Source organism: Fomitopsis serialis (assembly GCF_022376445.1).
Source record: "Fomitopsis serialis strain Sig1Antser10 chromosome Unknown B0H18scaffold_3, whole genome shotgun sequence".
Classification (NCBI taxonomy): domain Eukaryota; kingdom Fungi; phylum Basidiomycota; class Agaricomycetes; order Polyporales; family Fomitopsidaceae; genus Fomitopsis; species Fomitopsis serialis.
Window position 1 is genome coordinate 1,237,783 of NW_025954963.1, and position 25,487 is coordinate 1,263,269.

Consider the following 25,487-nt stretch of genomic DNA (forward strand, 5'->3'; position numbering starts at 1 on the left):
TCTTTAGGGTCTGCCTAGGGGAGACTAGATTGATGCCTTCGCACTCGCAACACACTCACATGAGTACACATCTTCGAGCGCAACATCGAAGCGTCGCAGCATCTCACACAGCGATCCCGTCAGTGCACCAGACTCCGACCCACGTCCATCAACAACAAAAGACCACGCAACCAACACATCAGAGAGGAGTCGGCGGCGGCGGCAGCGGCAACACCAGACGTCGCGCGCGCGCGCGCCCGCACACACTTCATTAACGTAATAAGCGGTGGGTGTGGTGGGTCACTACTAGTCACTAAGGAGACACGAGGTAACACAGACAAAAACAAGACGGGTGGGCCACAGCTGAGCAGACGGTCTATCGGGCACTTATTCTATATAGAGGGAGGCGATCATCCGTGTCCATCGTGTCGGGGACAAGCAACGTGCAATGGCAGGGGGCACTACTAGTAGGCTAGATGGCAATAGCAGCAGCAGCAGCAGCAACAACGGGAGCGGGAGCGGGGAGGTGGGGGGATGCAGAACTTCTATGTGGGGTATCCGGGAACGAGTTATTTAATCGAGCAGCGAATAGCGTAGCGTAGCGTAGATGGATGGGCTGGCTGGGTAGAGAATACACTTCTTGCGCATGACTTGGGGACGGGGACTTGAGAGAAACGGGAACGAACCATGAGGGGGTGGGGACGCCGACGACGACGACGTGCAAGGCAGACCGGCACCTATGCGCCTCCGCCGATATTAAGCCGACAAGCACCCCGCCACCCACCGAATTACCGAGAAACCTAGAAACGCAGCGCCGTCGTCGTCGAGCCCGAGCCCGCGCACAGGCTACGAGCCGTGCTCGCCGCCGCCCCGCGCGCCCGCACGGTAGCCCGTCGCCGCGGCGAACTCGCGGAAATGCGGGAGCTCGACGCGCTCCTGCGCCTCCGCGCCCTCCTCGCCCGCGCCGAGGCTGAGCGCGCGCTGGTGCGGCGACGACGGCGACGAGGGAAGCTTCAGCGGCGGGAGCTTGATCGGCGGGGACGCCGCGCGCGAGACGGGCACGGACGCGGCCTGCGCGCCGGGGTACTCCGGGGGCGGGGGCATCTCGACGAGCGCGGGCCGCCGCGGGTGTATCGGCGTCATCCCGAACGCGACGCGGACCGAGTGCGCGAGGTGGTGGTGCGGCGGCGGCGGGTGCGCCGCGTGGTGCGCGTGCGGCGGGGACGGCGCGCGCGAGCTCGACGCGCTGCCCGTGCCGAGGCCCCCGAGCGAGTGCGCGTGGCTCCGCGGCGAGCTCCCGGAGCTGCTCGGCCCGCTGCTGAGCTGCGGCGTCGGGATCGCGGTGCGCTCATGCGTGTACGGCGCGTGGAAGCCGTGCCCGACGCCGGCGCCGACGTGCGCGGAGTAGTCGAGGGGCGCCGCGTGCGCGCCGAACGACGCGTACGAGACGAGGTCGCCCGAGCTCCCGCGCTTCCGGCTGAGCAGCCCGTTTCCTGAGGGCGGGCTCCCCGCGACGCTCTGCGCCTTGCGTGAGCGCGCCTCGTAGGGGTGCGCGTACTCCTCTGAGCTGTCTATCGACGCGGGCGGGAGCCGGAAGGGCGACGGCGCGCGCGAGGGCGTGCCCGAGTGGATGTTGAGCGTGCGGAGGCCGCCGAGGAAGGGGCTTGTGCTCGGCGTGACGTACTGGCTCGGCAGCGCACTGGTTTGTTCAGAATTGGGATGCGAGTGAATCGTAGATTGTGTGGCTGTATGCGCGTGCGAGGGGGACAGCGTCGGCTGAATGGAGTCCGAGTCCGAGGAGATGGGTGACGGCGAGTCGTCGTGGCCGACATGGAGGCGCTGGCGGTGCGGCGCGGACGCAGCGTGGTACGGCTGTGCCCAGGGCCCGTGGGGGTGCGACGCCGCGTGCCCGGGTCCGTGTCGCGTATGCGCGTCGACGACGTGTCCGCTCGAAATCGGATGCGACGCGAATACGTCTCTGCGTGCCGCGCTCAAGCCCATGCGCCGGCGGCCGTCCACGAGGTGATCGTCATCCATCGCGGCGAGCGGGCGCTCGCGCTCCCTGCTCGTGCCGAAGTAGCCTGCATCGTCCGCGTGCGGCGCCGGCGGGTAGAACGGCGTCGTGAGCGGCGTGTTCGCCGCGCTCTTGGATAATCGGCCGTGGAAGGAGAGGATGTCCGCGTGGCGCGCCTCGTACTCCGCTCTCCGCATTGCCTCGCTGTGCCGGATCTCGTACTCCGCGCGGCGTAATGCCTCATGGCGCTCGAGCGCGTAGAGCTCTTCCATGGCAACACTCGACAACGCGGAGAACGCGTTGGGATGGGGATGGGAGGTGACGTGAACGGGGGCGGACGTGGGTAGTAGGGCCGCGAGGGCGGGGTCGTGCGCACTCCGTCGGGAATGGAAGCTAGGGCCAGGGTAGTCGTACGCTGTCGGGTCGGTCGTAAAGAGCGCGGTTGGACGCGCATAAGACTCGTCCTGCGAGGGCGGTTGTCAGTACACAGGGCGGGGAAGAGCCCCATATAGCCACTCCGAGCATAGTCCGAGACGCACCTCGTCGTCGCTGCTAGCACGGCTTCGTGCCTTCTTCTGCACCCTGACCCTGTCCACCTCCATTCCATCACCACCTCCTCGCCGGCCGGCACTCAGCTCCGCGCCCTCGTCCTCGTACTCTCCCTTGGTCTTGCCTTTGCCGCGGTGGCTGCTGCTGCTGGAGCTCGACCCACCGACATGTGAGGGGTCGGGGTGCGCGTGCGCGGTGTTGTGGTTGTTGTTGTGTATGCGGGAGTGGCGGGTGAGCTCGTCCGAGCGGGAGAAGCGCTTCTCGCAGCCAGGGAACGTGCACTCGAACGGCTTCTCGCCGGTGTGCGTGCGGATATGCCGTGTCTGCGGGGAGCGCGCCATGTGATTAACACGGGCGGAAGTGCGGGGCGACGGCGCCTACGTACCTGGTGCTCTAATCGACTGAAGGCGCGGCCACATAGCGGGTAGGGGCACTTGTACGGGCGGGCGACGACCTTCTCCTGCGGGGGTGGGGGCGGCGGCGGGGGAGGCGGTGCTGCTTCCATCTTGACGCGGACGGCGGTGTCCATCGCATCGACGGTCAATGTGGCGGGGGAGGGGCGGAGGTGGGGAGAGGGAAGAGGGGCGGGGGCGAGAGGGGGACATTATATTAGTAGGGCCGGCGGCCTGGGGTGCTGCGAGGGCAGAGGTGATTGACACGTACGAGAAGAGCGACGTCAGCGCGACGGACAGGGACCGGTTGTTGTATTGGTGTTGCAATGATGAAGGTGGGACGGGGGACTTGACGGGCGTGCGCTTCGTGCGTATGTATGTGAGATAGCCCGGCGATACGGAGGCGTGCAGCAGTGTGGGGGCAGCGCGGGCCGGGGAGGGCAGCGAGAAGGCAGCGGTTCGTGATCGCGAACGCGGGCAGCGCAGGGAAGCTCGTCGCGAGAGGGTCTGGATTACAGCGGGGGCTGCGTCTGGGGTAAAATAGCTGGGGCCGCTGCAAATTGCGGACGGACAGGAGGCACTAGGCGGAGGGGCTCGCCGGGCTGGACGAGCGGGGAGGTCGTTGGCAGAGCAGAAAAACGTGGGAAGCGAAGGCGAGGGCAGGAGAATATGAAAATCTCTGGGATCTGGCCGAAGTCTGGCACAGGTTCCCCGCACTGTGCCCCGCTCTGGCAGTGATCGTGCGGGCGGCCGGGGTGGGACAAAGACACGGGTCCGGGCGCTGGCGGGCGCGGGCTGGGCGGTGACGATGTGGGCGAGCTCGCTGTGCTGGGCACTGAGCAGCGGTGTGGGGTGGTTGACGTCGATGGCGAGAGAGCGATAAAGAGAAAAGAGCGGGCGGTGGGAGATGTATTCCGCCTGCTGGCTGGGAGGGTCCCGCAACCTCGCCACATTCGGTCCGTCCCCCGCCGGCTATCCTCGGCCCTGTCGCTTACGTACGCACACCTCCGCCTTCCGTCCCCCGAAATCCGCCCACTCTGATCCGAGCCGCCGATCGCCCCTCGCCCCGCCCGGCCGCCGCTTGTCCTCCCGCCGCCTGCCCTTCGCAGTCGCACGAGTTTGCACGGATTATTTTCGCTGGCACGCTGGGCCTCTTTCTGCCTCTTTCTGTGTCATCGGGGGCGTGCACGCCCCGCGGCCGTCTCGGCCTTTGCAGCTTATCTCCTTATCACGCGCCAGCGACCGGAGGACCCGCCCAGGCGGTGCCCTGCGGTGCCTTGCCTGCGTGCGCCGCACCGGACAGACGCCGCTCGCGAACAGCTTGCCAGAACGCGCGAGATCTCGAGAGGGGATAGCCGAGCCCATCACGCACAGACGCACTCTCCCCCCGCTTCCGGACGTCTGTCGTCACCGCTCCCCACGGGGCGGGCCCTCTGCCGTTATCCGCTGCACGCCTCGCGCTCTCGCCCGCCGCCTCGCCTCGCCGCTATAAATCTCGCATGGTCTCGCCGCGGTAAACCCTGGTCGCTCTTACGTGTCTGCGCGAGACTGGGGTACGCTGTGCGGCGTGCGCCGCATGCACGTCGGGAGACCCGCGCAACGCGACCGAGATGTGTTCCACGTTGCACGTCGACCTGATGTCAGACAAGGCCCACAGAGCGCTGTTGCTCCTGCAGTGCTTTCATATCGCTCACCGCTCGCCGAGCTAGCCCGTTATGAGTAGGTGCGTTCATGTCTTGCCCGTTCTTTGACAGCTCTGGCGCAGCACCGCAGATTGCATAGCAAGACATTTCCAAATCTGGAAAGTGCACAGATCGCGCAAGCATCGTCTTCCTCGGGCACTGGCCAAGGGTCTCGTCTCGTCGCGACTCAACTCCCCACATGCTGCAGCGGAGGAACCACTCAACAGCTGATTCCATATCACTAGACTCCTTCCCCGAAACGCGTGCACAGGCAGAGGTCGTCAGGCCCTCGTCTGACCTTCGCGTCGGTCCTAGTGCTCGCCCTCCGACATGGAATCAATCGGAAATAGCGGACGCATACGATCAACCGGTGTCCTTCCAAGGGGACCTGTAACGGTTTCCTTGACTATGGTACCCCACGCGGCGTCGTATCATCCCCATCGCCAACTTAAGTGCCGTTTGCAAATCCTTCGGAACGGAACCAATTCCTTGCAGTCGCAGACCCTCGTACTTAGATGTGGCATACGTCCTTCCGGTCAGCAAGCTCCGATGCCGGCCGCGGCAAGGTGTACCTCGCAACAAGCAGATCCCGGCGGTCCTCCTGCGTGCGGCACCCCGCAACAGGAACACCGCTCCTTCGTGGTGGATCGTGATCATTGCAGGAGGCCGCATCAACACGATCCAGCTCGAAGTGAGTAGAAGCGAAACTACGGACCAAGGGATAATATCATCCCGACGCGCTACAGATGCAATGACTTGCGTTCCGCGCATTCACTGCATCGCATTGCGCCACCGAACCACAGGCATCAACGTCCTACTCCCGGCCCCCTGCACACCCTTCCAATACTCCTCAAACAGGTTGCTGAGACCCGTACTGCGGACGAGGCACTGCCGCCTCCTTCCCCGCACTCACACCCGCACCCGCCCGCGCGCATCTCGGAGCGGCTCTTCGACCGAGCGACTGTCTGTCCGGGGTAAGGTACTGTACCACTGGTCCCGCTGCCGATTAGGTCTCCCTACTTCGCACGAGTCATGATGCATGACCGTGGGCTTTCCGCGTCCAGCGCAGTGTGATGTGTCCCGCTCCGCTTCCGCGGTCCGAGTGGCTGGCCCAGGGCCGGCTCCTCTGCGCGTTCCCGCGTCAGCGCAACCAAGAGGCCCAGTACAACCGCGCGCGCGGACGCCGCAGCTGTACACGCGTGACGGGCAGGTTCTCGAGCGCGAGTCCCGGACGACAGCACTCGCAGGGAATCATTTACAGTAACATGGGTTCCCAAACAGGCGTGTGGGGCTCGCAATGTGCCGAGCGTACCCCGCGCGTGCGTGCCTGACAAACCTGGTAGACTTCGCGGCCTGTGGGGCCCCTCGATCTTGTGAAGCCTATTCTTGCGCCTCGCGATGGGTATTCTCGGACGGTCTGGCCCTTTGTTCGAAGCATGGGTGCTGCTGTTGCTGTCGTAGCCCCGCTCGAGAGGTAACCCAGGTGCAGGAGAGTTCGCCCGCGCTGCTCATTGCGCAGTCCGGGTCTCCGCTGACATCCACATCGCTGCTGGGCAGCTCGCACGGAGCTCGGACGCACAGCAGACCACACGGTACATCGCGCGCCGTGTCCCCCTGGCGCTGCGCGCTCCTCGTTGCCGTCTAACATCCAGGACCGTACAGACGCCGAGCGTACCATACGGCAGTCCGGCGTCGCGCTGGGTACGTTCTCTCGATGTGTGCCACGCAGCAGACGGGCCCCGAATCCGTCAACATCGCGCAGTCGACGCCAGAGAGGCGTCCACCGCTCCGCCCCTTCCCAGCTCCGGACGCACGAACCCACCGCACCGCAAGCTTCGCAGACCGAGCACCCCGGCCCCGGGTCTGGCGCCTTCCGTTCGCCCGTACAGGCAGGCCGACTGGCGATTTGGAATGGGCGTGGGGTGGCTATCTATAGCCGTGGTGCGCTGCCAAGACGGTCCTGTGGTCTGTGGGTGCGCACGGATTTGTGCGTTCGGCGTTCGTTTGGCGGCTGCCCCTTTGGGTTCCTCCGAGTGCCGGAGCGTTCAGCCTGAGCAGTGTACCTCTCGCACGCTGAGTAGCGACGCATGGATGTGGAGGCGACTCGACGGGGCTGGAGAGCTGGGACACAGGTGGTACAGAAGCAGTGCGTGTGGGACACTCTTCTCTGCTCGTTCTCTGCGGACAATGATCACCAGCCACTGGACAGTTTCGGGCGCGAGATGGAAGCGCTGCGGAGTCCGGACGCCACGAACTCGATGGTGATCATGATCATGACAGAACTCTATTGGCAGCGCCACGACCCATCTTTCGAACTTGCAGGGAGCTTCTGCCGCGCGCCGACCGGAACAGGCGATATATCAGCTAGCTGGCTACGCAGCACCGTGACGTATACGTATGATGCACTACGACCACACTGTGCAGCGGAAGGTGGCCGCTGGTCAGCGCGGTCAAGCTCAAGTTCTCAGCCGTGGCGGTGCGCGATGACGACGTAGCGAGACACAGAGGAGGGCGGGACGTCGGTATGTATGCAGCGCCTCTGGATCTCCGCTCTATTGCATCACTCCGTCGACCGTGGTGGAAGACGGCGCAAGTGCCTCGCATTGCAGGAGAATTCAAAGACAACCACGCCGGATACCCCGCGCTGTCAACCCCGTCGTGTCAGGGCACCCACCTGCCGACGATCATGAACTCACCGCGCTTCGCAGAACGTCCTAACAGGCCCCTATCACCGCTTTGGGCAAATCAGACTCCAGCCAGGAGCTGTCACAGGCTCTGGACACTGGAAATCTTCCCGCCAGGCGTCCCTGACGGAAGCCCGGAGGTGGGGAGAGTTTGCGCAGGTGCGCTGTGCCGCCGGCGATGCGCGAATGTCCCGCACTGGGTCCGGGAAGTGAAGGACGAACGGGGAAGGGACCTTGCTGTCTAGGGTAAGGTTCGGGATGTGTTGTGGTGGAGCGTCGGACTGAGGCTTGCGACGGGATCACCGACCCAGGACACGGAAGATCAGGAAGCTGGCCTCTTTCTGGGGTCGATACACACGAAAGGGCGGCCACTCGACAATCCTCGCACTGCAGTTCATCAAGGACGCATGACGCATGTCAGACGCAGCGCTGTCCACGACCGCGTCGTAACGCTCAAGCTTCAAGCCGCCAGCTTCCGCGCCTCGAACTCAACCCACAACGAGGAGCATCCCATCTCAGACGTCAGCCCCTCGCACTCATCCGCAAGACGCACTCCCCCTCGCAGATCCCCCAATCTAGCCATCATCCCCCGCTCGCTTCCCCACAACCCCAGCGACAAGCGTCCTCCGCGTCCTCGCCCACCCTAGAGCGGGCCTCCGTCCGTCGCGTCCGCAGCGCACCCTCGCAGTCCGCGGCGAACGCAGTACCCGACTCCCGAGCGCCGCGCACGCTTTCTGGACCCCCTCGAGGCCCCGTCGTGACCACGACCGCGGCCACGACCCCAGGATCCCCACGCGCGTCGACCCCACCTCAAAACTCTATTCCGCCGTCTACGGGTGCTCGAGTTCGCGGATACCCACGACCATATCGGAGCGGGGAAACTCTGGGGCTAGTAGTATCAGACTACGTGCCTGGAGGCGCGCCGCTGGTTGGTGCGCGGGTGCGCGGGATCGCAGGGTGCGTGGTCGCGTATGATCGATTAGCTCACTGCGTTGGTTTGGGCCGTACCTCATGTTGCAGGTTCTGCCGAAGTCCACCTTGTAACTTACTGTCGACACGGACGGAACAGTTGGGCTGCGTACCTCGAGTGACCTCGAACGTCGAACCTCTTTCCCTGCTCCTCCTGGAACAGTCCCACTGCTACGCCCTGCATACAAGCTCTCCTCCGGCGACATCCTCCTACCTTACTGGCAGATTCTGGCGACGCGCTAAAAATAGACTTTGTCACTGCGTCCGCGCATCCGTGGTCGAAGTTTTCTGGTTCCCACATATATGTAGGCAGCAAAGTAAGGGGTGCGAACGCGCCGATGCTCGGGAGGCACGTTCGTCAACACGAAGACGAAATGATGAAGGAATCGGTGCGACGGGGCCCTGCCGACGGCAGTTTGGCCTGGGCTCGATGCTGATGTCATGGTACCGCTGCTTGTTGCGTCGTGCGAAACGTGGTCGGCGGGTTGTGGTTGTAGAGTTCGAGAATGATGTTATTGAACCCGAACATGATCAATTATAGACGATGCAACAGAGCCTGGTGGTATGAGCGGCGTCATGAAGCCACGAAAACAACATGAGATCGGCATAATGCAGTATGACGTGAGGACGATATAGACATACTTGACTGCACGCCGTAGGCATCGCGTTGATATCGGGATGTGCACTACGGCGCAAGTCAATACGCAGGTGGCGAGTGAACGTGCTGCACGAGATTGAGAAAGGCTTGCCTGGCGGCGAACGTAATTTCTTCCTTGCGTGATGGGTCTTGCGTGTTACGGGTGTAGCGTTTGTGCAACATCGACACCAGTTATTCCTGGCTGATCGACATTGCCTCCAGCGTGCAGGCTTCACCCTCAAACGGACCCTGACGTGTTCGACCTCCTTGGATAGGCGGGGTGCGGAGCGAGCCGGGTTTCGACGCCTACTTCGCAATGACGGGCAGACGACCAGAAGATACGACGTAGACGACGCGCCTGCAGGATGATTTGACCGACTGGTTAACTCTTTTTCGGAGGCGTCTTCAACGTGGCAAGCTCCGCCAGCAGCTTCGCGCGTTCGTTCATGAGAGCAAGGGTGTACTCCGTAGGCGACGTGTGCCGCGTGATGAGCCCCGAGCTTCTGCTCCCACTGGAGACACGCCGAGGTGTGCCTGTGGACCTTGACAATCGATTCGTTTCGAAGAACCCGACCTCGGAGTCGTCGTCTACGCGCCCGATCCAGCCGTCGTACCTCACGGGCGCAACCCTCGGTCTTGGTTCTGCGAACGGCCGGACGTGCGCCGCCTCCGCGGGGCAGTCGCAGTACTCGACGTCCGGCTCGACGACGGCGGAGGACTCTGCAGCAGGTGTGAAGACGAGCGAGGGCTCCTCGATTTCGTGGATGCAGCGCGGGCGACGTGGTGCGTCTCGCAGACCCGCTGTCGGCGTGGGGGCAGGCGGTCGGACGAAGGTGCTCTCCCCGACTGGCTCAAACACAATCGACTCCATGGTGGTCTGCGACTCCGCCGGTTCCGAACGCGTGAGAGAGAGGTTGGACGGCACCGTAGAGTGCGCGGAGGACGACACGGTGCCACTCCGCCGCGCGAACCGCGCCGGGAGCGGCTCGACGCCCCTCGCGCTCGTGCTGGGCAGCACGCCCATGGTCTTGCCGAGCCAGCAGAGCAGCGCACCGACGAAGACGCACTCGTCCCACGCGCCGCTGGCGAGGCGCCGCGGGTCGACGTCGCTGAGCCCGACGTCCTGGCCGATGACGTCGTTCTCGAGCACGCCGAGGAAGATCTTCATCGCGTGCACCTTGGCCGCGAAGTCGCGGGCCTGGCGGAGCTGCGCGGGGATGTCGAGGCGGGAGCGCAGGAGGCACTCGAGGACGGCGACGAGGAGCGAGGGGATGAGGTCGTCTGGCGCGTCCAGGGTGAGCGGGAGGTGGAGGGCCTTGAGGAGGTCGTTCAGGGCAGAGACGAGGTCTGCAGAGGAGGAGGGATGCTCGCCAGGCCTCAAGCTCTCCATGCGGGCAGTTGGACTTGGCGGTGTCGCGCTCGTGGCTAAGTTGTGTGCACTGTGGCGGTGGTTGAGCGGGCACGGGTAGCGGGCCGCCTCCTGCCTTTCTGGGTGATTGCCGGCGGTACAGTGCACTCCGCAACGCCGGTTCCATCAGCTTGTCAGTCGGTTGGTCGGTTGCTGGTCGGTTGTCTCTCAGGCTGTCCCGACTTCTAAGATTGAATATTGAATCCCTACGGAAACCTGTAGTCTGGCTTTCACCATGACTTTTTGTGCTCTTCAGCCTGATTCACGATTACACGGGCAAGTAGTAAAGCAGCACGTTGAGCCGTCGACCAAGCTCGCCGATAAGCAGATTGCCAGCGGCGGTGAAGATCGCGCCGGCACCTTCAGGGGTCATTCAGGCTGCTTCAGCTCAAGCAGCGACCTCAGGATCCATCTTGACATTGACCATGGCTTCCACAGGTCTCATTTGCGTCGGCACCTTCATCGACGCACCTACTCATGAGGCGCTCAGGGTACGGACGAACCACCTCTGCGTCGTCGACGGCAAAGGCAGGATAGCGCTATTTCAGTCGCTGCCCGAAGGCGTCGCTGAGGATGGGGAGAGGATCAAGACGTCTGTTCCGGAGGAGTACCGCGGCTTCGAGGTTCTGCTCATGAAGGAATGGGAGTTCGTCTGTCCTGGTATGATCGACTGCCACAACCACGCCCCGCAGTACCACCAGATCGGGACCGCCACCGACTACACCCTCTTCAACTGGCTATTCAATGTGACTTTTCCGAACGAAGCCAAGTGCCGCGACCTGGACTACGCACGCGACCTCTACACGAAACTCGTGCAGCGCCTGCTCCGGAACGGGACGACAAGTGTGCAGTTCTTCGCGACGAATGATATCGAGCCGACGAGGTTGCTCGTGGACATCTGCGCGGAGCATGGCCTGCGCGCTTTCGTAGGGCTTGTCACGGCCGACAGGGATTCACCCGACTACTACATCCACACGACGGAGGAGGCCCTCTCGCTTACGGAGTCATTCGTCCAGTGGACGCTGGCACACCCGGCCGGACGGGACACGCTCGGTGAGCAGGACGCACTCGTACACCCAGTCATCACACCGCGCTTCGTCCCGACATGCACGCTCCCTCTCCTGCACGGACTGGGCGCACTCGCGGCCAAGTACGACGTGCGCGTCCAGTCCCACGCCGCCGAGACCGTCGACCAGGTGCTCCGCGTGAAGGCCCTGCACCCCACGCTCGGCGGCGGGCGCGACGTCGCGATCTTCGAGTCTTGCTCGCTCCTCACCGCACGGACGACGCTCGCGCACGGCACGCACCTGCGCGACTACGAAGTGCGCCGCATGGCCGAGGTCGGCGCGGCCGTCTCCGCGTGCCCCATCGCGAACGTCCTGCACTCGCGCGCCGTCGTGCCCGCGCCGCGCTACAAGGCGCTCGGGCTCAAGCTCGGGCTCGGGACGGACATCGCGGGCGGGTACTCCGCGAGCATGCTCGGCCCGCTGAGGATGGCGGTCGTGGATGACCGCACGGACTCGTTCGTGGAGGTCGTGAGGGAGGACATGCCCCTGGAGGCGTACCCGGACCCGGACCCGAAGACGGAGTGGCCTGTGGGCCACGTGTGGGCGTACCATATTGCGACGGTGGGCGGGGCGGAGGCGTTGGGGATTGCGGAGCACGCTGGTACGATCGACGTTGGGAAGCACTTTGATGCTGTGTTGGTGGATGGGAATAGGGAGGATCAGGCGTATGAGTATTGGCCTGGGGAGGCGAAGGAGATACGGTTTGAGCGGTGGGTCAATACGGGTGATGACAGGAACGTCAAGGGTGTGTGGGTCCGTGGTGCGAGAGTGGTCTGGAAACAATAAATGAAGGTTGGACAGCAGTGTTTCCGGGTTGTCGTTTGACGTGATCCAGATGTTTGACGAGCTGATTGTGTTCATGCAGCCTGCGATGCGAATGTCTAGGCGAGTGTGTCCAACACATAGGCGCGGCGTAGCTAAGGCCGTCAGCGGTAGTATTGCTTGATGCCCAAAATCCAGTATCGAGTATGATGTTATGTAGGAGCTTCAGTCTTGAACGAGTACTACTGAACAGCCGTTTTAGAGTACGCCGACGCTTCGCGTCGATCAGCTGGCATCTGTAGCGAATAAAAAACTGACCTTTTTCTTCAGATGAAGGGCGACTCTTGTGCAATACACCAGGGATGTCCACGATAAATCGAAGATAAGTCTGTGCGCTGAGATGATAAACGCTACCAGTGACTCATACATCGAACTCCAGTGCAAGCAAAGTCCCTTGGGATTTCACATGTACTGTTTCCACCGCCGGGGGGAGGGGGGGCAAACGAAGAGTGTACTTCAGGAATGGCCAGCAGGCCGGTCACATCTCAAGTCCCATCATGGTACGGCTCGTCGCAGCCATGACAGCCAGCCCGGGGTTGAAAGAGCTAGACAGAACCCACTGCGTCTTCAGTAAGTCTTGACAAAGTCTACCAGAAAGACTGACCGAGGGTCAGGGCCGCGCCGTAGGTTGAGACCCATACGCGAGCCACTCTCTTTGTAGTAGACGCTGTCAGGCAGCGGCTTGCCCATACTGTGCCGAGGTCAGCAGCCTCACGCACGTCTCCGCTACATTCCCACTCACTGGCAGAAATCACACGTGCATGGCTTGCTCCCGCTCCCGTGGTGATCGCATCCGAACTTCATGCGCGCGTGTGTGCCGCAGCACGTCCAGCGGAAGGCCTGGGGCCGCTTCTTGAACAAGAGGGACCTCTTGCCTTTGTATTCGACCTCGAATCTGCGCTTCACGTCTTCGGCCTCCTCAATAAAGGCACTGCCCCATCCTATGCGGCGCCCCAAGTCGGGATCCGTCCATTCCCAAGTCATGAGCTCCAATTTGCCTGGGGAGAGGCGTGAGCGTGAGTGCCAGATGCCAGGACTCGGAGCGAACGCGCTATAGTTGCGCGTTGTCGGGAGGACGGACACACCTTCGTGCATGGAGCCATCACGGCACCCGCGGTACTTGTCATACCATCGATCTGAGTCGCTGCACAGCTCCCTATGGCTATCCCAGTCCTTGGTTTGGCAGTCGGCGTTCTGTCAAGGGAAAGGCTCGCTCAGCTTGGTAGACACTTGTGATAGACAGCACGGGCTACGTACACAGTAGAGGGCACCGCGGCAGCGCGAACAGCGCTTGAAGTCCTTCGTTGCCGCCGACTTGTGGCAGTAGAAACATTCTGACTTCAAGTTGTTTGACATAGTAACGTTGCGGTGTGAATTCCAAGGATGAAATACAACAAGTACCAGAGAGTGCCACTGGCACTAGTACGTTGCCAGCAGTATGCTTGGCGCGTTAACATGAGATCGGTCAGACACCCGAATCTCGCCTAGATGCAACTGAGATCGAGAACTAGAGCCGATTCAGAGGGTTCGTAAGTAGTGCGGTGTGGCCCCGACTTCTGCGGTGTGGCCCCGACTTCAGCAGGCTGAGTCGTGACTGTACTCACCAGTGGTAGGCGCTCATTCTTGGAGTCCTTCAGGTTAACCTTGCTGTCCAGCTTTTTCAAGGCTCGTACATTGCAATGAATTTGATGTATCACAGTTAAGGACTTAAGTACTTATGTATAACGACGAAGGTCCCTTTCGATTGGAAGCTGTTCGGTGTAGGCGTAGTAATTCTCATATTCGCTCGGCTGAGTCCGCACCAATGCTCAGCGCTTAGTAAACGACTGCGCGAAATGGTGAATACTTCTATATAAACCGGACTGGCATGCATGGCGACTGCAAGGCTACTATACACGATATCTGTCAGAAATTTCCATACCAGGTCCTTACACAAATGGTGTCCCTTTGAAATGTTATGGCCAGCACAGCGCGCCGCTGTCCTTAAGCAATGAACTCATGCATGGCAGCACGGGTTATTGTCGTCACAGCAGCGTGCGCTAGGTTGATGGAACTAGACAGAACACTTCAGCATCAGTGAGGTACGTGTGATAGCCTGCTAAAAAGGCGGACCGGGGGTCAGGGCCACGCCTGAGGTTGAGGCCTTTACGTGGGCCTGTATGGTCGCGGTAAATGCTAATAGGCAGCGGTTTGCCCATGCTAGCATTCAGTAGTCAGCCACGACTCCCAAGGGTCGGCTGCTCGCTCACACTCACCAGCAATAGTCGCAAGTACATGGCTTCCTCCCACTCCCGTGGTGGTCGCAGCCCGAGTTCATAAGCCCGTCTGCGCCGCAACACGTCCAGCGGAAGGCCTGGGGCCGCTTCTTGAAGAAGGTATGCTTCTTGCCCCTGCAGTCGACCTCGAACTGCCGTTTGACGTCCTCGACGTCCTCGGCGAAGGCGTTGCCCCAGCCCATACGAGTTCCACCCTCGGGGTCTGTGTACTCCCAGGTCATGAGCTCTAGCCTGCCTGAGTTGACGTGTGTGTGTCAGCCGGAGTAATGTAATTGTTAGTATGCGACACACACACCATTGTGCATGGACCCATCGCGACACCCGCGGTACTTGTCGTGCCACCCGTCCGAGTCGGCGCAAAGCTGTCTATGGCTCGGCCAGTGCTGTTTCTGGCAATCAGAGTTCTGTAAAGGGAGACGATCGCTTAGTCTAACACATAATCGGCATACGCGCTACCTAGTATAACCTACGCAGTACAGTGCGCCGAGGCAGCGCTTGCAACGCCTGAGTTCCTTTGTCAACGCCACCTTTCGACAGTACAAACACTGTGACTCTTCAGCCATGTCTAGCGTAAACGTGTAGGATTGTAGATTTGCTGGGGAGCTGCCCGTGGCCGTTGGTCGATCGAGAGGAGATCGATGCGAGACGCCCGTGGCATGTCGTTGGGATGGTACTTAGTACGGCCGATGGGTACCGTGACCTCACGAGCACAAGTCAGCAAGTACCAAGACACTGTACACTTACGGTACTATGAGATACAGCTCTGACTTGCTCAGGCAGTGTATTTCGGAATGCGCTAAACTTCTTTCAGGTCATCATGAGGACAAACACTACTAATACATGATGTTGCCGAGCACGAACAGACTATTGGGACGTCGTGACTAGTTCATGGTTTGCATTGAGAGATATACCGAAGAAATTGTAACCGCAAGAAATGAGACTCGCAGCCTCTTCACAACTCGAGTCCGAGCGTCGCACGGCCTTTCAGAGCCAAAGCTGCAAGCGTCGGGTTGAAGGAGCTATATAGAACATCTCACAATCAGCAAGCCTTGACAAAGTCCACAAGAAAAACTGACCGAGGATCAGGGCCGCGTCTGAGGCGAAGCCCCATGCTTGGGCCCGTCTGCCCGCGGTGAATGCTGTCCGAAGCAGGCACCGGCCTGCCCATACTGCTCGATGATCAGTCTCAGTCGCGACTCATCAGGCAACTCGCACACACTCACTGGCAGAAGTCGCAAGTGCACGGCTTGCTCCCACTTCCGTGGTGATCGCATCCCTCGTTCATAAGCTCATCTGTGCCGCAACACGTCCAGCGGAAGCCCTGGGGCCAATACTTGAAAAAGAGCCTCTTCTTGCCTTTGTAGTCGACCTTGAACTTGCGTTTGATGTCCTCGACTTCCTCGATGACGACGTTGCCCCAGCCCATCTGAATCCCATCTTCGTCTGTGTACTCCCAGGTCATGAGCTCCAGTTTGCCTGGTCAGACGCGTGCGCGTTAGCCGGAGTACCAATGTATGTATACGAGACGGCCACACCTTCGTGTAAGGAGCCGTCTTTACACCCGCGGTACTTGTCAGGCCACCCATCTGATTCACCACAAAGGTCCCTATGGTTCGGCCTGTCCTTCTTTTGGCAATCGGGGTTCTGTACAGGGAAACGATCGTTTAGCTTGACTGATCTGATCGACACACCCATAACTTACGCAGTACAGCGCGCCGAGGCAGCGCCCGCAGCGCCGTAATTTCTTCGTCGACGTCAACTTGCGACAATAGAAACAAGTGGACTCTGCGGCCATGGTGTTGTAGCGTATACTTGTAGATCGTATATATGTATGCTGGGGAGTGCTAGCCAGCTAAGTACTGGCGGAGGCTAGCGGCCCTTGGCAAGAGGAGATCGATCAGAGACGCCCGCATATCGCTGGTACTATATACTCAGATGATAGATCTAGCTGAGATAGAGAAGGTTGATTCATACCGTGACCCTCACAAGACAGTGCACAGTTATTACGGCACTACTGCGAGGTATAGCTCTGGTTCTGGAAGAAAGGAAGAACGTCAGGCAGCTTGAATTGAACTGTTGCTTGACATGTGTCAGCCATTCCACGAGACATGCTCAGGTGTCAATGTTGAGGTGAGGATGCTAAACGGCCTGAGAACCTGATCGTCAATGTTCATACTGGGCCGTACGCAGTACTTGGCATGACACTCTTGTGAAGTCGCGACTAGTTAGTTTGCATTGGAAGTAACGAAGAAATAAGAGCTCGCAGCCTCGTCACATCTCGAGTCCGAACGCCGAACGACCTTTCACTGCCATAGCCGCCAGCGCCGGGTTGAAGGAGCTATACATAAATGTTCATAATCAGCAAGTCTTGACGAAGTCCACAAGAAAAACTGACCGAGAATCAGGGCCGCGCCTGAGTTTGAGGCCCATGCGTGTGCCCGACTGCTCGCGATAAATGCTGTCAGGGAGCGGCTTGCCCATGCTGCTCGATGGTCAGTAACGGCCGCGACACCAGATACGTCCAAGCAGTTCGCACACTCACCGGCAGAAGTCGCAAGTGCACGGCCTGCTTCCACTTCCATGGTGGTCGCATCCCCAATTCATGCCCCCGTCCGTGCCGCAGCAGGTCCAGCGGAATGCCTGCGGCCACTTCTTGAATAAGAGGGACTTCTTCCCTCTGTAGTCAACCTGGAACTTGCGCTTCATCTCCTCGGCTTCCTCAATGATGACGTTTCCCCAACCCATACGATCTTTAGTCTGGGGATCGGTGTACTCCCATGTTATGAGCTCCAGTCTGCCTGAGTTGCCAGTAAGGCGTGAGCGGTTGCCAAGGTAGTGTAGTTGGTGAACGGACACACCTTCGTGCATGGAACCATCGCGACACCCGCGGTACTTGTCATACCACCGATCCGAGTCACCGCAGAGCTCCTTGTGACCTGGCCAGTCTTTCTTCTGGCAGTCAGCGTTCTGTAAAAGGGCCGCGGCCGCTTAGATCTGATTTGGACAGCGCGCTCTCATACTTACACAGTACAGCGCGCCGAGGCACCGCCCGCAGCGTTTGAAAGTCTTGGTCATCGCCTCCTTTTTGCAATAAAACATTGCGAAGTGTCTGCCATGGCGTCGTATTGTGAAGTCAAGAATCGGTTGTGCGCTGGAGGAGCCACCCTGACTACGGTGGTGGCCCGGGGAGGAGGAGACGAGTCGATCAGAGACGCCCACATCTATTCAGATCCGACTGAGATCGAGATCGTACGGCCGATTCGCAGTGAGCCACTCCAGCATCCTCTGTACATAACCATCCTCAGCGTCCCTTCTGTACGATCCAGCTCTATTAGAACTACATACTAGCAGTACTACTGCAACGTAGCTCATATTTCTTCGCCATCGCCAGATATCACGAAGGTCATGGATGTGTAAGCGTCAAATGCGAAATCTACTTCACATCGCCGCTTCTGTCCATATCCCACACCAGGCGACGATCATTATTAGTTCGAGGCAGAGGGCAAATACAGGCGGCCGTGCACTGCCTACACCTCAGGGGCATGTTATCTATCCATGCACCGTGCTTACGCACGCCTGCCGATAGATGCGACGCTGCTTGGGTGTCGCGTCATCCGTTCTGGGTCCCGAAATGATGTCGCATGGGAACATCCCAGACGTGATCCGCATGTTCCGCACCTTCCAGCTCTCTCGTCACTGCAGTCTGGCCGGACAAACTCTATGCGAGGCAGAGCACGCCCACTCGAGCAGGGATAGCTGGAGATGGCCGACGCTGAGCACGCCTTCCACATGTCGACCTCCTGCTTCGCGTGCCTCCATGAATCGTCACGTCCGTCGGACTTGAAGCTTGAAGTGCACAGCCGGATCCTTAAATACAGGGGTTTCGCCCACCGTCCACCAGAATCCGCCAACGTCTCTCTCGACGTCGAAGTGGCATCATCTCCTCTCCCCGCTACGCTTAACTCTGAGCCACTCGCATCGATACCATGTCTGACGCCGCCTTCAACATCTTCGGCGTCGTAGCGGGCGCACTGGGACTCGTCGGACTCGTTCCCCTCGTCTACATCCTGGTCAAGAGTCAGCTTCCGCTCTCGCACGTCAAGGCTCTGGACGACCTACTCTCGGAGACGAAGTCCTTGCTCCTCTTCGTTGTCGAGGGAGGACACCTGACCGACAAAGGCTTCACGTTCGAGATGGGGCTCGAGCTCCGCCGGTATGTACTATCGATCGTCATAGAGGTTCACCAATGATCTGACTCGCGTCGTCAGCCTTCAAGAACACGCGGATGAACTGAAGATCGAGGCTTACCGTGCCGAAGGCTACCTCCAGCAGATATGGGGCATGGTCTCCGGCTTATCATTCAAGATCTACGGTGTGTTTCGTCAGGTCAAGAAGGCGCGCACCAAAATTATGGTACGTACCTACCCACTTTTCGCCTCATCGACTGATGGCTGACGACGATCGCAGCACAAGGCCTTCGAGGACAAGAAGCGACGTGCAAGTCAGTCGCAGGTCGATACATCGACCCTTCGAGCGGCGTCCGTCGACAACGATGGCGCCGATGACCAGTCTGACAGTCCCAAGGAAGAAACGTCTCGAGAGGACGCACTCACCTTACAAGAGACTCCAGACGTCCCGCATGATACGCAGGATCCTCCTGCGTATCATACAAAACTTGCAACCACAAGTTTTATATCATACACTGAAGCACCGCGGGCCAAGGACGGGGATGCTGGTACGTACTTTGAACCGTTGACGCAGTACGACGCACTGACGACTCCAATGTAGTGTCTGCTACCACCTCCACGGATTAGTAGACGGCTGCGCAAGCTTGCGCAGCGAACACTCACCCGTCCTGTCCACTCGTTGGTCGTTTGGGTTAGACCGTCTGCTATCCCTTTGACCCCGACCATCCGTCGATGGTCGGATCCCCACGCTGCATGTGACTGGTTCACAGCGCGTTCTTCGACGGCCTACAGGCCTAGGCTCGCCTTCCCTTTCATCGCGATGGCTCCTCGTGCACACGTCCGTATGTTGTCCTGCTTCCTATGGCTTTTTCGACTCCTCTATGCTTCCTTCTTGCTATGTTGTATAATTCCACTTTTCTGGTTCGATCGTGGCCTATGGTCTTCTCTCTATGCTATCCTTACTTTCGTGTGCTCTGAGTCGTCGCTGTAAAATATTATATATCATCAGAATTGGATGCCTTTGAACCACACTCGCCTCTGAGCTGGTTGCGATTGAACACCAATGCGCGTGCTTCCATGAGCGCGACCTTGCCGGACAGTGAGCTGAGCGCAGGTGGTTCGTCAAGGACACGCGAGTGCGGCGAGGTCGAGTCCTGCGCAGATGCACGCTCCGCCTGCTCATGGTGCGTCTAGGCCATGACGGCGTGCAATGCCTGGGATCATTGCTGGTGAGTGGCCGAGTCAAGTCAAAACCTGCGAACTACTCACGCATGCGGATCACTACTGGACGACGGACATGAGGACGGATCCTGGGCCGCGAGGTCAACGCGTGTCGAGCGCCGCGGATGTGCCTACCGTACACGCTGATCTTTCCCTGCAAACGATGCATGGGTGCCGTCGCGCTGCGAATAGGTCCTAGGCCACGGCGATGGACGCGTGAAGGAGAATCCGGACCTGGATGATCGTCGACGGGCGTAACGGCGCCCGTCAGCAACAAGCTGGCTGGTGCACCGCATGCGACGTAGCGTCTGAGAGAAGCACAGGTGAGCCAGTAAGAGGTTCGCTGTTTGTAGCGTCATCTGGATACATCATAGCTTTGTGAGAGGGTACGTACATACGCGTTGCTACTGCGGTACACGTAGGATCGATATGAACGGGTAGTAGGAAATTCGACGCCGTCATTGCTTCGTCGTATCTGTCTTGTCAAGCAACGCTACATATCGACGCGAGAGACTGGTTCACATCAGTGAGGAGAGCTAGGCATGTTGTGCAGCGACGCACAGTGGGCAGTGCGCGGATGGACGTGAAGAACAAAGATCGCTTTCGAGATTACCAGCCACACTGGCACGTGTTCGCGTCTTTGCCTATCCTGGAATTTTGTTCGGCCTGTGGCGGCGCATCGCAGAGACGCACCACTTCTTGTGCACGAACACCATTGACTGTACTCTCCTCCTACTACCACCATGTCCAAGATATTCTCACTACAGGGGCGCGGTCTGAAGCTCAACACAAAGGCTGACATCGAGCCATATTTAAAGGACGTCCCTACCACGATCGAGGAGATCCATTTGGGCGGCAACACGATCGGTGTGGAAGCTGCAGAGACCCTTGCAGAGTTCCTCGCGAAGACGACACATCTGAGGGTACGTCTACGCGTCTTACATCACTTGTAGACTCGTCGACTGAATCTGAAGTCCACTCTACTCACAGATAGCTGACTTCGCGGACATCTTCACCGGTCGTCTGATCAGCGAGATCCCGCAGGCCCTCTCCGCCCTCTGCGACGCGCTCATCCCCAAGACCACGCTCGTCGAGCTCGACCTCTCCGACAACGCCTTCGGCGGGCGGTCCGTCGACCCCATGGTCCCCTTCCTCACGCAGAACCGCGCCTTCCAGGTCCTCAGGCTCAACAACAACGGGCTCGGCCCCGCGGGGGCACGATCGTCGCGCAGGCGCTCCTCCGCTCCGCCGAGCTCTCTGCAGAGAAGGGCGAGCCATCCAACCTCCGCGTCGTCATCTGCGGCCGGAACAGGCTCGAGGACGGCGCGGCCCCACATGGGCGAAGGCGCTCGCCGCGCACGGCGGGCTCACGGAGGTGCGCATGCCGCAGAACGGGATCCGGATGGCGGGTGCTGCGGCGCTCGCGCACGGGCTCGCGGGCTGCGCGGGGCTGGTTCACCTCGACCTGCAGGACAACACGTTTGGCGAGTCGGGCTCGACCGCGATGGCGGCCGCCCTCCGCACGTGGCCCTCCCTCCGCACGCTGAACCTGAGCGACTGCGTGCTTGCGGAGGAGGGCGCGGTCTCGCCTGTGTTGGAGGCGCTCGTGCAGGGGAGCAACCCGAAGCTCGAGCTGCTGCAGCTCCAGAATAACAACCTCGACGCGCAGAGCTTCGCGTTGCTTGCGGACGCGCTGGAGGTTCACTTGCCGGCGCTGAAGCGGATAGAGGTGCAATGGAATGAGGTGGAGGAAGAAGATGAGGGCATTGAGACGTTGACTGGGTTGATGAAGAAGCGCAATGGGAAGCTCGTACTGGACGACGATGAGGAGGAGGAGGAGGAGGAGGAGGAAGAGGAAGAAAAGGAGGAAGCAGAGGAAGAAGGGAAGGAGGCCGAGCCGGCGAAGACAGCAGAGCCTGCCAAGAAGGACGAGGCAGACGAGCTCGCAGACCTGTTCAGCAAGGTCGAAATCAAGACTTGAACGTTTGCAGGAGACATGGAGGAATCTTTTATGCTTGGGGCTTCATGGGGATTGCATTGTATCGAGCATTTGGCCGCCGTCGTCACTCAAATTGTATACCACACTCATCACAGCCCGTAGCCGTAGAATACCAGTGTCGACCTATAAGTGCTGACCTGTAACGCATGTCTGCTGTCTGTTGTCCGTTGTTCTACAATCGGTCGTCCGTCTACATCTAGATGTCCGTGAGGAATTAGTTCCCTTTCGCCGCCTTCCATTCAGTGATTTCTTCATGAGTCTTACGCCTCGCAAAGACATGTATGTGGGCCAGCCCCGGTACGCTTTGCAGCCGCTACCAACACCTGATAAGTGACGGACCAATTCCACCCGTAATACATCACTCACCGGCGGATTGACGAACCACGCAGTCTCCCACTCGTCCTCTCTCCACAGCCATTTCACAAATGTGTCTACCTCACTCCCTGCCTTCTCCAGAAGCATCCTCTCCTCAGGACTCGGCTCCGGGCTCCTCACAAGCTTATCCATTGTGAGGTTCCACTCCGACAAGGCGCCTAAGCACTCGGGAAGTGTGTCCGGCGACGGCGGGGGCGCGAGCGAGCCTGTGAAGCCCCAGAGGCCATCCTGGAGGAGGCGAGGTTCGACAGAAGGCGGGAGGTCCGGTGGGAGGATGGGGACGCGCGTCCAGATGAGGCTGTGCTCGACCTCGTTGGGTACTGTGGACAAGATGGCAGTCAGGCGCGCGGTGACTCTGGGGGTGCGTGGGGCGTACCGGAGTAGGGCCAGTCGTTCATGATGATGCTGATCAGCTCCGGAGATGTGTCAGCTTTGAAGTACGGTGGAGCATTGGATGGGAGTGGAGGGAGTTCGCCTGTAGGAGCGTTGGCGACTTCGTCCTTGGCGACGAGGGAATCGGGGACGTCGAGGGTAGACTTGAGCAGAGAACGCGCGTCACGCTTGCCCCATTGGAGGCGATACGTGAGCAGGTAGTTCACTTGCAGGTGTACCCAGTCAGAGCACAGAGGGGAGAGGATAGTGAAAGGGCGCTCTACGCACCCATACTCCCATACTCCTTCCTGATTTCTGCACTCCATGCATCGTACCGCTTCTGCAGCTTCCTGTCGCGCTTCAGTAATCCAAGGTCCCTGAGAGCCAATTCCTGAACATGAGTGAGAGAACAACGCAAAATAGACGGTACTTACCCTGCGTTGATGAACGTCTTCAGCTGATGGAAGGTGAACTTGGGAGGGTAGTGAATGAGCAACTCCTCGCGAGCGGGAGGACCGCTGCGCAGAGGAACCGTCTCCGGCGTGAGGTTGGACGCACTCGTCAGTGTTGTACCAGACATCTTACGTAGATAAGAGTGTGTAGAGCAGGGTTGACGCAGCAAGTCTGAGTGGTCCGAGAGTGCGCTTGAGCGGTGGCAGCAAGGTGGCAGGGACCGCAGGGACCGAACAAGGACCGTTTGCGGCGATGGCAAGTCGCCGGAGTCCGGGCCGCCCGCGTCATCCCTGTAAGAGTTGATCGACGATCGATCGGGCGTTCCTTCTCCGAGACTCCTCCGTGCACTCACCCTCTATTCCATATCAGGCAAGTCTGAGGGCCACATTCTGTGTAGCCCAGCGGGACAGACTTGTGGAGGCATCGCTTGCAGTATGCAGCCCGGTTGCATCTCAGGCCCTCCGGATCACTCTGACAGACAGCTACATGTCCCACCTTCAAGTTGCTCCCGCCCTGACCAGAAAAATAACACGCAGAACACTGGCAGGAAATAATATTACAAAGTACAGAATCATACATTCTTCCCCGCGCTCACATCCTCACCTTGGTATATCCTCCTCGTCCATCTCCGTCGTCTCGTCATACCGGTCGCCCGCCACTCTTCCAACGGCATCGACTGCGGGTCCAACCATGCGTCATTCGTGTACACCCACCCATCTTTGACCCCAAGAGTGTCAGTGTAATATTCAGTATGGGGACGAGATGTGAGCTTACTGCTGTCGGCCATCCCAGGCACAATCCAGCTGCCTTCCAGATCCGCCCGCCAATCCTCCGTCTCGACAAACGCCCAGCCTGGCTCGAGGGCAAATGTGAGGTTGCTGCTACATCGTACGCCCAGTCAGCTCTCCTCCACGCCATATGTCACATACGAAAACCTGACCTGACGTCTCCGCTGCCGTCTTCGCCTACGCCGCTCCACCCATCCCGCCCCCGCGTCCACGCCTTCCTCTCGCCTGGCTTCAAGTTCGCCTTGGCCCAGCCTACATCGGAGGCCAGACTGGCCTTAGACTCGTCCCCTGCGTCGCTTGCGGAGCGCGCCATTACGCCGCCCGCACGTCCCGCCGGCGCCGCCGACCGCTCGTTTTCGAAGAGCTCCACCTCGCGCAGCGTAGCACACCAGTGTTTATCATCTAACCTGTCATCATCGACCAGCCTGGCAAGCCGCGTGCGCAGGGCATTGAACACCGGTTGTGAGTTGGCTAGGAGCGCGGGCAATGTACGGAGGATGAGGGATGTGTGCAGAAGAGGGGGAAGAGCCCGAGGAAGAGGAAAGTCGGACGGAGAGGGAGTAGTGGGAGAAGAGGGAGGAGGACGAGCAGGGAGACGAGCGTGAAGGTGAGGACGATGGGGGTGTAGGGAGAGGCGTGGGTGAGGTGCGGGACGATTGGAAGGACGCCGTCGTGAAAGTCAGAGCTGTGTTTCTGTCAGACCACGCCGGTGGGTTCGGGCTGATACTCACAACACGCCCATGAGGTTCTGGATGGCTTGGACGTTGGCGAGCCAGTCCACGCTCCCTTCGCCGACTTGCGTAGGTGGCGGAGTCGGTGCCGGCTTCGACTCATCATCCGGATTGTCGTTCGACCGCAGCGCGGGATGCGTAGCAAGTAGAATGCTGAGCACAGTGGCGTGCGGGAGGAGCAGCACGAGCCGCGGAAAGTAGCCTATTTGCCAATCAGCACAGATTCCAGTCGCCACCCAATAGCACACGCACAGAGAAACGCGTACACCCCCATCCACACCGCTGTGTACCTGTTGCCCTTCCTCCACATCACCACCTCCTCAACCCGGTCCTGCAACCAGAACACCGGTCCGCTCTTGCTCACGAAGCGCCGGAAGTTCACCGTCGTAATCGGGATACTGAGCGGGTCGCGCATCGACAGGAGCTTCACGCTGCCCTTGCGCGTCCGCACAGCAGAATCGGGCACGCTGTTGGCATTGGCAGGGATCTGGAGCGTCGAAGCGAGGAGGAGCGAGGGGATGGAGCTGTAGGCAAGCTTGGACGGGGAAAGCGGACCCTGAGAGAATGAAGCGGAGGTGGGTGAGGAAAAGAGGGAGGGTGGTTGCGCTTGTGAGGGTTGTGGGAGGGCCGTGGTCGTCAGTTTGGGGATCGGGCGCGCGGAGGACGTGGGTGCGGAGGAAGACGTGGAGGGAGTGTCCCGGAGACGCGTCGCGCATGGCGGTATGGCGACGTACTGTAGAGGGGGCTGAATGTTACTAGTCGGCATCTTGTGTGTACATGCGCGGTGTAGATACAAGCGAGAAGACGGAGGACGACCGCGAGTGCTCGGAGTAAAAGAGTCGATCGCTGGCCGCAGCCACTGACGCGCTCGGGCGCTCTTCC

The 25,487-nt window shown here is 60.1% G+C and overlaps 11 protein-coding genes across 11 annotated transcripts; 3 read left to right on the forward strand and 8 right to left on the reverse strand.

Moving 5' to 3' along the window:
- Positions 1–825: 825 nt before the first annotated feature.
- B0H18DRAFT_1082065 (uncharacterized protein) lies at positions 826–3,047 on the reverse strand (the record flags this gene model as incomplete). Its single annotated transcript, XM_048031480.1, has 3 exons — positions 826–2,457; positions 2,533–2,865; positions 2,928–3,047. 3 exons carry the CDS (start codon positions 3,045–3,047, stop codon positions 826–828), a joined length of 2,085 nt encoding a protein of 694 aa, XP_047899897.1.
- Positions 3,048–6,988: 3,941 nt separating this feature from the next.
- Positions 6,989–7,626, forward strand: B0H18DRAFT_325765 (uncharacterized protein). The gene has a single exon (XM_048037581.1). It carries the CDS (start codon positions 7,141–7,143, stop codon positions 7,543–7,545), a length of 405 nt encoding a protein of 134 aa, XP_047899898.1. The 5' UTR covers positions 6,989–7,140; the 3' UTR covers positions 7,546–7,626.
- Positions 7,627–9,309: 1,683 nt separating this feature from the next.
- Positions 9,310–10,263, reverse strand: B0H18DRAFT_832824 (uncharacterized protein; the record flags this gene model as incomplete). Its single annotated transcript, XM_048039419.1, has 1 exon — positions 9,310–10,263. A coding segment is annotated over one exon (954 nt), but the record flags the coding sequence as incomplete, so codon positions are not given.
- A 382-nt stretch (positions 10,264–10,645) lies between these two features.
- B0H18DRAFT_974307 (Metallo-dependent hydrolase) lies at positions 10,646–12,410 on the forward strand. The gene has a single exon (XM_048043987.1). The coding sequence runs from the start codon at positions 10,740–10,742 to the stop codon at positions 12,165–12,167; it is 1,428 nt and encodes a 475-aa protein (XP_047899900.1). The 5' UTR covers positions 10,646–10,739; the 3' UTR covers positions 12,168–12,410.
- A 99-nt stretch (positions 12,411–12,509) lies between these two features.
- B0H18DRAFT_926576 (uncharacterized protein) lies at positions 12,510–13,757 on the reverse strand. Its single transcript, XM_048041637.1, has 4 exons — positions 13,461–13,757; positions 12,946–13,397; positions 12,808–12,894; positions 12,510–12,748 (listed from the first exon to the last, which is right to left on the reverse strand). The coding sequence occupies exons 1-4, from the start codon at positions 13,557–13,559 to the stop codon at positions 12,682–12,684; spliced, it is 705 nt and encodes a 234-aa protein (XP_047899901.1). The 5' UTR covers positions 13,560–13,757; the 3' UTR covers positions 12,510–12,681.
- A 110-nt stretch (positions 13,758–13,867) lies between these two features.
- Positions 13,868–15,159, reverse strand: B0H18DRAFT_974313 (uncharacterized protein). The gene is made up of 5 exons (XM_048043988.1): positions 14,950–15,159; positions 14,775–14,883; positions 14,459–14,714; positions 14,316–14,402; positions 13,868–14,256 (listed from the first exon to the last, which is right to left on the reverse strand). Exons 1-5 carry the CDS (start codon positions 15,040–15,042, stop codon positions 14,187–14,189), a joined length of 615 nt encoding a protein of 204 aa, XP_047899902.1. The 5' UTR covers positions 15,043–15,159; the 3' UTR covers positions 13,868–14,186.
- Positions 15,160–15,250: 91 nt separating this feature from the next.
- Positions 15,251–16,540, reverse strand: B0H18DRAFT_325783 (uncharacterized protein). Its single transcript, XM_048037583.1, has 6 exons — positions 16,454–16,540; positions 16,182–16,396; positions 16,015–16,123; positions 15,703–15,955; positions 15,556–15,648; positions 15,251–15,498 (listed from the first exon to the last, which is right to left on the reverse strand). The coding sequence occupies exons 2-6, from the start codon at positions 16,272–16,274 to the stop codon at positions 15,432–15,434; spliced, it is 615 nt and encodes a 204-aa protein (XP_047899903.1). The 5' UTR covers positions 16,275–16,396; positions 16,454–16,540; the 3' UTR covers positions 15,251–15,431.
- On the reverse strand, positions 16,541–17,673 carry B0H18DRAFT_325782 (uncharacterized protein). The gene is made up of 5 exons (XM_048037582.1): positions 17,504–17,673; positions 17,338–17,446; positions 17,022–17,277; positions 16,875–16,961; positions 16,541–16,817 (listed from the first exon to the last, which is right to left on the reverse strand). Exons 1-5 carry the CDS (start codon positions 17,576–17,578, stop codon positions 16,751–16,753), a joined length of 594 nt encoding a protein of 197 aa, XP_047899904.1. The 5' UTR covers positions 17,579–17,673; the 3' UTR covers positions 16,541–16,750.
- Positions 17,674–20,567: 2,894 nt separating this feature from the next.
- B0H18DRAFT_1206817 (uncharacterized protein) lies at positions 20,568–21,868 on the forward strand (the record flags this gene model as incomplete). The annotated part of the gene is made up of 4 exons (XM_048036187.1): positions 20,568–20,810; positions 20,878–21,063; positions 21,120–21,179; positions 21,233–21,868. Exons 1-4 carry the CDS (start codon positions 20,631–20,633, stop codon positions 21,866–21,868), a joined length of 1,062 nt encoding a protein of 353 aa, XP_047899905.1. The 5' UTR covers positions 20,568–20,630.
- A 116-nt stretch (positions 21,869–21,984) lies between these two features.
- B0H18DRAFT_325908 (uncharacterized protein) lies at positions 21,985–23,301 on the reverse strand. The gene is made up of 5 exons (XM_048037584.1): positions 23,068–23,301; positions 22,922–23,010; positions 22,638–22,859; positions 22,253–22,581; positions 21,985–22,199 (listed from the first exon to the last, which is right to left on the reverse strand). The coding sequence occupies exons 1-5, from the start codon at positions 23,211–23,213 to the stop codon at positions 22,101–22,103; spliced, it is 885 nt and encodes a 294-aa protein (XP_047899906.1). The 5' UTR covers positions 23,214–23,301; the 3' UTR covers positions 21,985–22,100.
- A 111-nt stretch (positions 23,302–23,412) lies between these two features.
- On the reverse strand, positions 23,413–25,442 carry B0H18DRAFT_974327 (uncharacterized protein). Its single transcript, XM_048043989.1, is given in 9 exon segments — positions 23,413–23,518; positions 23,532–23,535; positions 23,549–23,551; positions 23,590–23,803; positions 23,861–23,964; positions 24,027–24,345; positions 24,426–24,559; positions 24,606–24,807; positions 24,858–25,442. 6 exon segments carry the CDS (start codon positions 25,369–25,371, stop codon positions 23,658–23,660), a joined length of 1,419 nt encoding a protein of 472 aa, XP_047899907.1. The 5' UTR covers positions 25,372–25,442; the 3' UTR covers positions 23,413–23,518; positions 23,532–23,535; positions 23,549–23,551; positions 23,590–23,657.
- Positions 25,443–25,487: the final 45 nt, after the last annotated feature.